Source organism: Rana temporaria, chromosome 3 (assembly GCF_905171775.1).
Source record: "Rana temporaria chromosome 3, aRanTem1.1, whole genome shotgun sequence".
Lineage (NCBI taxonomy): Eukaryota > Metazoa > Chordata > Amphibia > Anura > Ranidae > Rana > Rana temporaria.
This window is the reverse complement of record NC_053491.1, coordinates 39,812,692-39,827,104: the sequence shown is the minus strand read 5'-3', so window position 1 is coordinate 39,827,104 and position 14,413 is coordinate 39,812,692. Positions and strand designations below refer to the sequence as shown.

Here is a 14,413-nt window from a genome sequence, read left to right as displayed (position 1 = left end):
TTTGGTGTTAAAAAGTGCCTGAAAAGCGCCTGAAAGAAGCCTCATCTGCAATGCCAATGTGAAAGCCTGAGTGCTTTCAGAGCCCTTTCACACTGCCAGTGCCCGAAAAACGCTGGTAAAGCACCGCTAAGACCCCTTTCACACTGGGGCATTTTTCAGGCGCTTTGGCGTTAAAAAAAGCTCCCTCAATGGGAAGGGGGCTTTAGGAACGGTGTACAGGGAGTGCAGAATTATTAGGCAAATGAGTATTTTGACCACATCATCCTCTTTATGCATGTTGTCTTACTCCAAGCTGTATAGGCTCGAAAGCCTACTACCAATTAAGCATATTAGGTGATGTGCATCTCTGTAATGAGAAGGTGTGTGGTCTCATGACATCAACACCCTATATCAGGTGTGCATAATTATTAGGCAACTTCCTTTCCTTTGGCAAAATGGGTCAAAAGAAGGACTTGACAGGCTCAGAAAAGTCAAAAATAGTGAGATATCTTGCAGAGGGATGCAGCACTCTTAAAATTGCAAAGCTTCTGAAGCGTGATCATCGAACAATCAAGCGTTTCATTCAAAATAGTCAACAGGGTCGCAAGAAGCGTGTGGAAAAACCAAGGCGCAAAATAACTGCCCATGAACTGAGAAAAGTCAAGCGTGCAGCTGCCAAGATGCCACTTGCCACCAGTTTGGCCATATTTCAGAGCTGCAACATCACTGGAGTGCCCAAAAGCACAAGGTGTGCAATACTCAGAGACATGGCCAAGGTAAGAAAGGCTGAAAGACGACCACCACTGAACAAGACACACAAGCTGTAACGTCAAGACTGTGCCAAGAAATATCTCAAGAATGATTTTTCTAAGGTTTTATGGACTGATGAAATGAGAGTGAGTCTTGATGGGCCAGATGGATGGGCCCGTGGCTGGATTGGTAAAGGGCAGAGAGCTCCAGTCCGACTCAGACGCCAGCAAGGTGGAGGTGGAGTACTGGTTTGGGCTGGTATCATCAAAGATGAGCTTGTGGGGCCTTTTCGGGTTGAGGATGGAGTCAAGCTCAACTCCCAGTCCTAATGCCAGATTATGGAAGACACCTTCTTCAAGCAGTGGTACAGGAAGAAGTCTGTATCCTTCAAGAAAAACATGATTTTCATGCAGGACAATTCTCCATCACACGCGTCCAAGTACTCCACAACGTGGCTGGCAAGAAAGGGTATAAAAGAAGAAAAACTAATGACATGGCCTCCTTGTTCACCTGATCTGAACCCCATTGAGAACCTGTGGTCCATCATCAAATGTGAGATTTACAAGGAGGGAAAACAGTACACCTCTCTGAACAGTGTCTGGGAGGCTGTGGTTGCTGCTGCACGCAATGTTGATGGTGAACAGATCAAAACACTGACAGGATCCATGGATGGCAGGCTTTTGAGTGTCCATGCAAAGAAAGGTGGCTATATTGGTCACTGATTTGTTTTTGTTTTGTTTTTGAATGTCAGAAATGTATATTTGTGAATGTTGAGATGTTATATTGGTTTCACTGGTAAAAATAAATAATTGAAATGGGTATATATTTGTTTTTTGTTAAGTTGCCTAATAATTATGCACAGTAATAGTCACCTGCACACACAGATATCCCCCTAAAATAGCTAAAACTAAAAACAAACTAAAAACTACTTCCAAAAATATTCAGCTTTGATATTAATGAGTTTTTTGGGTTCATTGAGAACATGGTTGTTGTTCAATAATAAAATGAATCCTCAAAAATACAACTTGCCTAATAATTCTGCACTCCCTGTATTTAACGCTCCTAAAGCGCTGCAAAGAAGCTGCTTGCAGGACTTTTTTTTTATGCCCTGCCAGCGCAGCGCCTCAGTGTGAAAGCACTCGGGCTTTCACATTGTGATTGCAGATGCAGCTTCTTTCAGGCGCTTTAAAGGCGCTTTCTTTTAACGCTAAAGCGCCTGAAAAACGCCCCAGTGTGAAAGGGGTCTCAATACATTTATTTTTTCTTATTATAAGTACAGTACTTGTATAGCACCATCAATTTACACAGTGCCTTACATATATATTGTACATTCACAGTCCCTGCCCCCAAGGAGCTTACAATCTAACGTCCCCAACTCGCATTCAGACATAATAGGGCCAATTTACCTACCAGCATGTCTCTGGAGTGTGGAAGGAAACCTACACAGGCACAGGGAGACCATGCAAACTCCATGCATGTAGTGCCGTGGTTGGGTTTTCGAATCGACAACCCTAGTGCTGCTAGGGGGGAAGTGCTAACCACTTAGCCACTGTGCTTCCCATTTGTTTCTCTTATTTTGTAACCAGCCATCGAGGTCTGGTGCAAAGATATTTGACACCCTAGGCGAAACCTCATTTTGCTGCCCCCCCTGACTCCACCCCCTTTGAAGCACCCAAATGCAGCCTCACCAGCACCCATCAAATGCAGCCTCACCAGCGCCCATCACATGCAGCCTCTCCAGCGCCCATCACATGCAGCCTCTCCAGCGCCCATCACATGCAGCCTCTCCAGCGCCCATCACATGCAGCCTCTCCAGCGCCCATCACATGCAGCCTCACCAGCGCCCATCACATGCAGCCTCACCAGCGCCCATCGCATGCAGCCTCACCAGCGCCCATCACATGCAGCCTCACCAGCGCCCATCACATGCAGCCTCTCCAGCGCCCATCACATGCAGCCTCTCCAGCGCCCATCACATGCAGCCTCTCCAGCGCCCATCACATGCAGCCTCTCCAGCGCCCATCACATGCAGCCTCATCAGCGCCCATCAAATGCAGCCTCGCCAGCGCCCATCAAATGCAGCCTCGCCAGCGCCCATCAAATGCAGCCTCGCCAGCGCCCATCAAATGCAGCCTCGCCAGCGCCCATCAAATGCAGCCTCGCCAGCGCCCATCACATGCAGCCTCGCCAGCGCCCATCACATGCAGCCTCGCCAGCGCCCATCAAATGCAGCCTCACCAGCGCCCATCAAATGCAGCCTCACCAGCGCCCATCAAATGCAGCCTCGCCAGCGCCCATCAAATGCAGCCTCGCCAGCGCCCATCAAATGCAGCCTCGCCAGCGCCCATCAAATGCAGCCTCGCCAGCGCCCATCACATGCAGCCTCGCCAGCGCCCATCAAATGCAGCCTCACCAGCGCCCATCAAATGCAGCCTCACCAGCGCCCATCAAATGCAGCCTCACCAGCGCCCATCAAATGCAGCCTCACCAGCGCCCATCAAATGCAGCCTCACCAGCGCCCATCAAATGCAGCCTCACCAGCGCCCATCATGAATGTTTGCTTGCTTCCATTCATTTGGGAGTCAGGACACAAAAACAGACCTCCGTGCCGCTGGATGTCCAGACCAAATTTAGAAGCCTCAATATGCATCAGTTCACCGTGTCCAGTCTGATTAGTCAGGGAAACCGCGAACAGACACTCTGCTGAATCGGAGCAGAACGGATGGCATTTCGGAGATATCTAGGTCTGGTTTTGTTTTTGCAATGTGCTTGGGGCAAACATAGATCTATATTTAACAAAAAGTAAAAAAAAAAAATATATATATATATATATATATATATATATAGCAAAACAAACAAACAAACAAAATACAAAAACAAAACAAAAAAAAGGGGCAGGCTCGGACCACTTCTGAGACCCTCCCCCCGGTGTGGTCCCACCTCGCTTTGGCCAAAGCACAGCTAATCCGCAGGTTTCGTGCGGGTTTCCCGTAGACTTCTATGAGGTCCTGCGGTTTTGGTGCAGTTTCAGTAAGCGCACCAAAGATGCAGCATGCAGGAGTTTTGGCGCACTTTCTGAAACCGCACCAAAACTGCAGGACCTCATAGAAGTCTACGGTAAAGTACAGCTATCCCGCATGAGAACCGCAGGTTGGCTGTGCCTTGGCAAAAGAGCGTCAGGGCAATGTGAAGCCGCACCAATGGCACAGAAGAAGCCGCACCAATGGCACCAAGGAAGCCGCACCAATGGCACCGAGGAAGCCGCACCAATGGCACAGAGCAATGTGCATAAATCGTATCTAGACCCAAGAACAAAAATTATATATATATAGCGGTAGTGTTGCACCGATACCGTTATTTTTTACCGACGAGTACCGATACTTGTACCCAAGTACTCGCCGATACCTCTCATTTGAGCTCATACAAAATGAATGTGCTCAAACAGCAAAAAAATGCACGCGATTTGAACAGGAATGCAGCGCAATTAATTAATTTGAGCGGAAAATTGTGCAAAGATGCGCAACAAAACACACGAATACGCACAAAAACGTGCGAATGGCCATTCATTCCTGTGGGAATAAAAACGCATCAAAAATGCCCAAATCTGTACGATTTGAGCGACTGTTGATCCTGCCCAAAATTCTGTGTCCTTCTCTGTGCTCTCTGTGCTCTGAACAGAAATCCTAAACTGTTATCAGCTTTCCCATCTGTGAACTGCAAAACCACTTCCCTCTATACCGGGGGTCTCCAAACTGCGGCCCGGGGGCCAGATGCGACCCTTTGATTGCTTTTATCTGGCCCACGGGGGCACTATTTCATCCACTGATACCAACAATTGGTCCCAATGACACAAACGATGGGACACAATTTCTCCCAATGACACCAACGATGGGGTACAATTCCTCCCAATGACATCAGTAATGGGGCACTATTACTCCCAATGACACGAACAATGGGGCCCAATGTAATGAACAATGGGGCCCAATGACACAAACAATGGGGCCCAATGACACAAACAATGGGGCCCAATGACACAAACAATGGGGCCCAATGACACAAACAATGGGGCCCAATGACACAAACAATGGGACACAATTCAGACCAATGACACCAATGATGGGGCACAAGCCTTCCCAATGACCCCAAGATGGGGCATAATTCCTCCCAATGACACCAACAATGGTGCAAAATTCAGCCCAATGACACCAACGATGGGACACAATTTCTCCCAATGACACCAACGATGGGACACAATTTCTCCCAATGACACCAACGATGGGACACAATTTCTCCCAATGACACCAACGATGGGACACAATTCCTCCCAATGACACCAACGATGGGACACAATTCCTCCCAATGACACCAATGATGGGGCACAAGTCTTCCCAATGACCCCAAGACGGGGCATAATTCCTCCCAATGACACCAACGATGGGACACAATTCCTCCCAATGACACCAACGATGGGACACAATTCCTCCCAATGACACCAACGATGGGATACAATTCCTCCCAATGACACCAATGATGGGACACAATTCCTCACAGACAACAGAATAGCTTGTGATTGATTTTCTAATTATCAGTCACATTCCACTTCCCTGTGTGTGGCATATAGTTTGTGTTGTTGATGATCAATTGTTTATTCCTATTAGGAAAGCTTGAGCAGAAAATAAAATCGATCATTTATCAAAGCGTGCACGACCACCATAAAGCAGAAAACTATTGATGGGCAGCACCGAGATACTTTGTTCGTATTTTGATCAATCAGAATATATAGTGGGAACAGAGACGCGATGGATAACTTATGATCGTATCTTAGCCATCAATTGAAATCCACTTCCCCGTTTGTGGCACATCGATTGATCAGAAAATAAATCGATCATTTATCGAAGTGTATATCGCTACCATAAGTCGAGTTGCCAGGGTGGAAAATGATTGATCGTTTTGCATTGTTTTGCGCCGGAGCGGATTTGGCCATAAATTCTATTGTATTTTGATGGCTGAGGTTGAGGTTGAGGCTGCCTGCTTGAAACGGAGATACGATCGATAAATTACGATCAGAACTTATAAATGTATCGGCAACTATCAGATTGAATTTCCCCTGTGTGTAGCATATTGATCAGAGTTTACTCTTGGAAGAGATCGACTGCAAAATAAATCGATCATTTATCAAAGAAAATATGGCCACCATAGGGCAGACGATTATTGATAACTTTGCATCAACCAGCAGAACCAAGATGCTTGGTTTATGAATACGATCGTATTTGGATCAGATTATGAGATTACATGAAGGAAACAAAAATGAGATTGATAACTTCATACATTAGGACAGGGCTTGATAAATCCTGGGCGCCAGGTTGCCATGGCGACTAGAAATGGTGTCCTGGCGACTTGGCTTGGAAGGTGGGCATCTGGTGGTGAGCCGTTGGTATTACAAGTTATTACCACCAGATGTGTGAGCTGGCGCCAATTCTAATGTCATTTTTCACTATTTTCCACTGCCATCTTCTTCCCTCTAATTAGAACCCCCAAACATTATATATTTTTTATCCTAACACCCTAGAGAATAAAATGGCGATCGTTGCAATACTTTCTGTCACGCCGTATTTGCGCAGCGGTCTTGCAAGCGCACTTTTTTGGGAAAAAATTACACTTTTTTTAATTAAAAAATAAGACAACAGTAAAGTTATCCCCATTTTTTTTAATATTATGAAAGATAATGTTACGCCGAGTAAATTCATACCCAACATGTCACGCTTCAAAATTGCGTCCGCTCGTGGAATGCCGACAAACTTTTACCCTTTAAAATCTCCATAGGCGACGTTTAAAAAAAATCTACAGGTTGCATGTTTTGAGTTACAGAGGAGGTCTAGGGCTAGAATTATTGCTCTCGCTCTAACGATCGCAGCGATACCTCACATGTGTGGTTTGAACACCGTTTACATATGCGGTCGCTGCTCACGTATGTGTTCGTTTCTGCGCGCAAGCTCGTCGGGACGGGGTGCGTTTTCTGGCTCCTAACTTTTTTAGCTGGCTCCTAGATTCCAAGCAAATTTGTCAAACCCTGCATTAGGATTGTATCTTAACTATCGATCGAAATCTACTTGCCCTGTGTGTGGCACATCGGCCGATTATTCCAATTAAGAGGCTATCGACTGGAAAATAAATCAATTATTTATCGAAGTCTGTAAGGCCACCATAGGGCAGAGAATTATCAATTGTTTTGCATTGATCGGCAGCACTGAGATTCTTTGTTCATGGATTTGATCGTATTTGGATGATGCAGATTATAAAAAGACATGGTGGAAACAGAGATGGGACTGAGAATTTAATATGCTATCCTAACTATTGACCGACTCCCCCCCCCCCCCACATCGATTGATTATTCCCATCAAAAGAGAGTAATTGGAAAATAAAATGATCAGTTATTGATCAAAAACACCCTATACTGTACATGGCCACCACAGGGGGGAGAGCACTGAGATACTTTATCCCTGAATATGATAACATTTTGATTGATCAGGTGATGAGATCACTGGTGGAAACTGAGACATGATCATCAACCTCCGATCGTATCAGATCAATCAAAACCCACTCCCCTGTGTGTCTCAGATCCACAGATTATTCCTACTGAGAGAGATCAATCAGAAAAGAAATCGATCATTCGTCGAAGCGTGTATGGCCACCATAAGTCAACTGTCCTGGGCGGAAAAAGTATTGATCGTTTTGCATTGATCGGCAGCAGCGAGATACTTTGTTCATGAATACGATCGTATTTGGATTTAGCAGATTATGAAATGACATGGTAGTAACAGAGATGGGACTGAGAATGTTATATGCTGTCCTAACTATTGACTTCCCCCCATGTGCCAGATCCACAGAAGAATTACGCCGGCGTATCTAGTGATACGCCGCGTAATTTCAAAGTTCCTGCGTCGTATCTTTGTTTTGTATCTACAAAACAAGATACGACTGCATCTGGGCTCGTCTTAGTACGCCGTCGGATCGTAGGTGCATTTTTCCGCTGGCCGCTAGGTGGCGTTTCCGTCGAAATCCGCGTCGAGTATGCAAATTAGCTAGATCCGGCGATCCGCGAACGTACGTCCGGCGCATTTTTTTACGTCATTTGCGTTCGGCTTTTTCCGGCGTATAGTTACCCCTGCTATATGAGGTGTACTCAATGTTAAGTTTGGCCGTCGTACCCGCTTCGAATTTTGAACGTCGTTTGCGTAAGTCGTTCACGAATAGGGCTTTGCGTAGAATGACGTCACCATCCTAAACATTGGCTTGTTCCAGTTTAATTTCGAGCATGCGCACTGGGATACCCCCACGGATGGCGCATGCGCAGTTGAAAAAAAACGTCATTTACGTCGGGTCAAGACGTATTTACATAAAACACGCCCCCATCATATCCATTTGAATTGCGCGCCCTTACGCCGCCAAAGATACACTACACTACGCCGCCGTAACTTACGCCGCGCTTTCTTTGAGGATACACAAATAAAAAAGTAAGTTACGGCGGCGTAGTGTATCTTAGATACGCTACGCCCGACGCAAATATGCGCCGATGTACGTGGATCTGCCCCCATATTTTACACCGATTGATTATTCCTATCAGAAGAGAGTGATTGGAGAAGAAATTGATCATTTATTGATCATAAATACTCCATGGTGTACTTAGCCACCACAGGGTGGAACATTGATTGTTTGACTTCGGCAGCACTGAAATGCTTTATTCCTGAATATGATAACATTTTGATCGATCAGATGAGAATACCGGTGAAAACCGAGATGAAATCATCAACCTCCGATCGTATCAGGTCAATCAAAATCCACTCCCCTGTGTGTCTCAGATTCATAGATTATTCTACTGAGAGAGATCGATCAGAAAATAAAATCGATCATTTGTCAACGTGCGTATGGCCACTATGGATCGAATGGTGAAAAAGGTATTGATCGTTTTGCATTGATTGGCAGCACCGAGATACTATGTTCACAAATGCAATCATTTTTTTTTTAAGTTTGTAAGGGTACATGATGGTAACAAATGTGTGATCAATAATTTAAAATGGTATCCTAATTATTGATCGAAATGGAATGATTATTCCTATAGGGAGAGATAATTTGGGAAAGAAATACAATGGTTTCTGTAAAGCGCTGCGCAAACTGCTGTCGCTGTATAAATCATGTTCAATAATAATATATACATATAAATGTATATGTATATGTATATATATATATATAAAAGAATGTGTGTGTATAAATAAGTGTATGTGTGTATATATATATAAAAAAATATGTGTGTGTATAAAAAAAAAAAAAAAAAATGTGATATATATATATATATATATATATATATAATAAATGTATAAATATAAAGAAATATTATATATATATTATATCTGTATATATCTGTATAATTATACATACATATATATAATATATACATATGTATAATTATACAGATATAATATATATATAATATTTCTTTATATTTATACATTTATTATTATTATAATATATATATATATATATATATATATATATATATATATATATATATATATATATATATATATATATTATAATAAATGTATAAATATACAGAAATATATATATATATATATATAATATTTATACATTTAACATTTATTATATATATATATACATACATACACATACACATACACACATATATATATATATATATTACATGTATAAATATACAGAAATATTATATATGTGTTTAATATTTCTGTACATTTATTATTATATTATACACACACACACACACACATATATATATATATATATATATATATATATATATATATATATATATATATATATATATATATATATATATATATATATATATATAAAATATAATGATAATTGTATAAATATATAATTGTACAGAAATATAAAATATATATATATATATATATATATATATATATATATATATATATATATATATACACACACACACACACACACACACACACACACACACACAATTTATATATATATATACACATACACACAAATTAATAATATATTAGTAATTATTGAAGTTTGTGACCACTATCAGATACATTGTAACTTTTGCAGGAAGTATCAGCCAATGACATTCACACAGAGGATCTCTTCTTCCTCTGGGGTGACAATGACGGTAGATGCCCCTCTCTGCCATCACTCACCTGACTTGCCCACTCCGTCTGCCCCCAGCACCAGAATATTGGCTTCCATCTTCAGGGCGGTAGGTCCGGTCATTTCTGGATGGGAGAGGGTAGGTTGGTGTTCGGGGCTCAGGCTTACAGATCTCCGGATAGGGATTTTTAGAACCATTTGCAGTGACCGCTCTGCTCTCCTCCGGCAGGACCCGGTCCGATCTCCTCTCCGATCTCCTCCGTCTGACCCCCGCACCGGAGCCCAGCGCAGGCATTTCAATGGAGCGTACCACTCCGCACCGCACTACAGGGGGGACCACCAGGGGAAGAACGGGGATTAGAGAACCCTGGTGTGCCTATAATGCGACATTCCAGATGTTTTTAACTAAATTAAACCAGAAGAGAGGAGATAGGTCTGTTATATCGGTTGTAGGCGATTAATAATAGTGATCCGGTTTGGTATATTCCATGTGACTGTACAGAGTGACTGGGGGGGAGATGTCAGTTTTGGATAAGGATGTCAGGGGGGGGGGGGGGGGCAGATCTTCTTCTAGTCTGTCTGCCCAGAAAAGAGTCACAGTCAGTTACAGAAAGCATTGATTTATTTTATATTGTAATATATAGACAGAGGGGCAGGTTCAGAAAGACTTACGACGGGCGTATCTGTAGATACGCCGTCGTAAGTCCAAATCCGCGCCGTTGCAACTTCAAGCGTATGCTCAACCTGAGATACGTCGGGCCAGCGTCGAATTTTGAAAATGTACGTAGTTTGCGTAAGTCGTTCGCGAATAGGGCTGTGCGTCATTTACGTTCACGTTGAAACCAATACGTCTTTGCGGCGTACTTTGGAGCAATGCACACTGGGATATGTACAGGGACGGCGCCTGGGATATGTACACGTCAATCACGTCGGGTCACGATTCATTAACATAAAACACGCCCCCCTGTTCCTCATTTGAATTAGGCGCGCTTACGCCAGCCCATTTACGCTACGTCGCCGTAACTTAGGAGGCAAGTGCTTTGTGAATACAGCACTTGCCTCTCTGACTTACAGCGGCGTAGCGTATATGCGATACACTACGCCTGCACAAAGTTAAGCCAGTCTTTCTGAATCTGGCTATATATCTATATCTATATATAGATAGATAGATAGATAGATAGATAGATAGATAGATAGACACACAGGGGCAGATCCACAGACAGAGTACGCCGGCGTATCTACTGATACGCCGGCGTACTTTCAAATTACCCGCGTTGTATCTTTGGTTTGAATCCTCAAACCAAGATACGACGGCATCTGGGTAAGATCCGACAGGCGTATGGCTTCGTACGCCTTTGGATCTTAGATGCAATACTTTGGCATCCGCTGGGTGGAGTTTGCGTCGTTTTCCGCGTCGGGTATGCAAATTTGCTATTTCCGACGATCCACGAACGTACACGCGGCCGTCGCATTCTTTTATGTCGTCTCTAGTCGGCTTTTTCCGGCGTATAGTTAAAGCTGGTGTTTTGCGGCGTATAGTTAGTTTTGCCATGTTAAGTATGGCCGTCGTTCCCGTGTTTAATTTGAATTTTTTCTTTTTTTTTGCTTAAGTCGTCCGTGAATCGGGATGGACGTAAGTCACGTCTATGTTCCAAAAAATGACATCCTTGCGACGTCATTTAGCGCAATGCACGGCGGGAAATTTAGGGACGGCGCATGCGCAGTTCATTCGGCGCGAAAACACTCCCCCTAATCGCCGATTTGAATTCCGTGCCGTTACGCCGCTTGAGATACACTACGCCGCCGTAACTTATGGCGCAAATTCTTTGGGGATTCGAACCAGGAAAAAGTAAGTTACAGCTGCGTAGCGTATCTCACATACGCTGCGCCGATCTAAATGTATGTGAATCTACCCCACACAGTATATACTGTATAAATATGTATATCTATAGGTACACACAAGGAAGTTCAATCTAATCGATAGTTGGAAGATGGATTTGTAATACACGCTTTGCTTTTTATCCAATCTCCAATTCAGTCAAAATGATCAGATCTGCAAAAGATCAAATAGCCATAACCTCCCTTCTGAACAATTTAACCGCTTCAATACTGGGCATTTTCCCCCCCTTCCTGTCCAGGCCAATGTTCAGCTTTCAGCGCTGTCACACTCTGAATGACAATTGCGCGGTCATGCAGCGCTGTACCCAAATTAAATTTGTATATTTTTTTTCACACAAATAGAGCTTTCTTTTGGTGGTATTTAGTCACCATGGGCTTTTTTATTTTTAGCAAAAAAAGACCAAAATTAATAAAAATTTAAAAGTTTTTCTAAAGCCCCGTACACACGGTCGGACTTTTGCCCAACCAACTTTAAAATCCGGAACTTTTCGCATTTGTTCGACCGTGTGTACGTTCCATTGGACCAACTTTTTTGGCTTTCATCGGACAAAAAGTTGGGTCTGTGAACGGACCAACTTTACGTCAACAAAAGTCCGATGGTGCAAAGTCCGACCGTGTGTACAGAAAACAATCGGACTTTTGGACAAAGTAAAAATGCGCATGCTCAGAAGTAAAGAGCAGCTGGAAGCCTTCTGTCTAGTAAAACTAGCGTTCGTATTTGAAAATGCACATTCGTGACGCGGCAAGTTTTGAAATTTAGAAAGCACTCACACGAAACGTTAACTAACTATAGAGTAGCTGAAGGAACGCAACGGGTGACGTCGGAGAATTGAACTTCCTCTTTTAAACGCTCGGCAGTATGTTGAAACGTCACTACGTTTGTGTTGTTTGCCGAAAAAGTCCGAACGTGTGTATGCTATGGGTGTGATCGGACAAATCAATTAGGACAAAAATCCAAGGGAAATTTTGTTGGATGTCCGACCGTGTGTACGAGGCTTTAGTTTCTGTCAGTAAAGTTTACACATAAGTAATTTTTCTCCTTCACTGATGTGTGCTGATGAGGCGGAACTTATGGGCACTGATAAGGTGACACTAATATGCCGCACTGATATGTGACACTGTTATGCGGCACTGATGAGCACTGATAGGCGGCACTGAAGGGCACTGAAAGGCAACCCTGACTGGCATCACTGATGGGCACTGACTGGCATCACTGATGGGCCTTGATTATCTGTAGTCTCCCCTTCAATAAGATGCCGCTGATCAACTCCTCTCTCCTCACACTCTGTTAGTGTGAGGTGAGGAGAGCTGATAAACGGCACTTCTGTGTTCACATGTGATCGGCTGTGATCGGACACAGCCGATCACATGGGTAAAGAGTCCCGTTATCGGCTCTTTACCGAGATCGGGCTCATGCGGTGTCCTAGGCAAGGCGCAACCGCGATCACTGCACAGGCGCGCAACAGCAGAGACACTGGGCAGGAGGTAATTAAACTCATTTTTGGATTCAATCAAACTGAGTTATTGCAATACTTTTTGTCACACCGTATTTGCGCAGCGGTCTTACAAGCGCACTTTTTTTGGAAAAAAATAACTTTTTTGAATTAAAAAATAAGACAACAATAAATTTAGCCCAATTTTTTTACATATTGTGCAAGATAATGTTTCGCCGAGTAAAATGACACCCAACATGTCACGCTTAAAAATTGCGCCCGCTCGTGGCATGACGTCAAACTTTTACCCTTAAAAATCTCGATAGGCGACGTTTAAAAATTTCTACAGGTTGCATTTTTTGAGTTACAGAGGAGGTCTAGGGCTAGAATTATTGCTCTCGCTCTAACGATCGCGGCCATACCTCACTTGTGTGGTTTAAACACCGTTTTCATAGGCGGGCGCTACTCGCGTATGCGTTCGCTTCTGTGCGCGAGCTCGTCGGGACGGGGCGCTTTAAAAAAAAAAAATTTTGTTTTCTTATTTATTTTTATTTAGTTAATAATTTTTTACACTGAAATAAAAAAAAAAAAATTGATCACTTTTATTCCTATTACAAGGAATGTAAACATCCCTTGTAATAGAAAAAAGCATGACAGGTCCTCTTAAAGGGTCACTAAAGGAATTTTTTTTTTTAGCTAAATAGCTTCCTTTACCTTACTGCAGTCCTGGTTTCATGTCCTCATTGTTCGTTTTTGCTTTGATGTTGCTGTAAATCCTCTCTGTTCTGGACACTTCCTGGTTGCCTGTTTCCTGATAACCACAGTACTGGGAGATTTCTCACGGTGGTCACTAATCAAGGAGCTGTGTGTAAAACGAAACTGGATTGGTGCTGAGGAGTTTTAGACAAAGTATCACTGCTCTCTATTGGCTGACTGCCCTCTAGTGGCTCTCTGTACATCAGAGAACCAGCAAACAACAGCAAAAACGAAACTACACTGCAGGCACATTATATGATTGTTTTTTATCTATGTTTAATCATTTTTAAAAGGAATCAGTTAACTATTATGTCTCTATGTCCTGTAAACAGTCATTTCAGCTAAAAAAATGTTTTCCTTTAGTGACCCTTTAAATATAAGATCTGGGGTCAAAAAGACCTCAGATCTTATATTTAGACTTAAATGCAAAAAAAGGG

General features: G+C 42.9%; 1 protein-coding gene across 1 annotated transcript in view; it reads right to left on the bottom strand.

The window, feature by feature from the left end:
• The window catches only part of LOC120931204 (ras-related and estrogen-regulated growth inhibitor-like protein), a 35,994-nt gene extending 25,811 nt beyond the window's left edge, over positions 1–10,183 (bottom strand). The window contains exon 1 of the mRNA XM_040342416.1: positions 9,939–10,183. Within this exon, the coding sequence (XP_040198350.1) occupies positions 9,939–10,086 (148 nt within the window). The 5' untranslated portion in view covers positions 10,087–10,183. The remainder of the gene's footprint in view (positions 1–9,938) is intronic.
• Between the last annotated feature and the right edge of the window lie 4,230 nt (positions 10,184–14,413).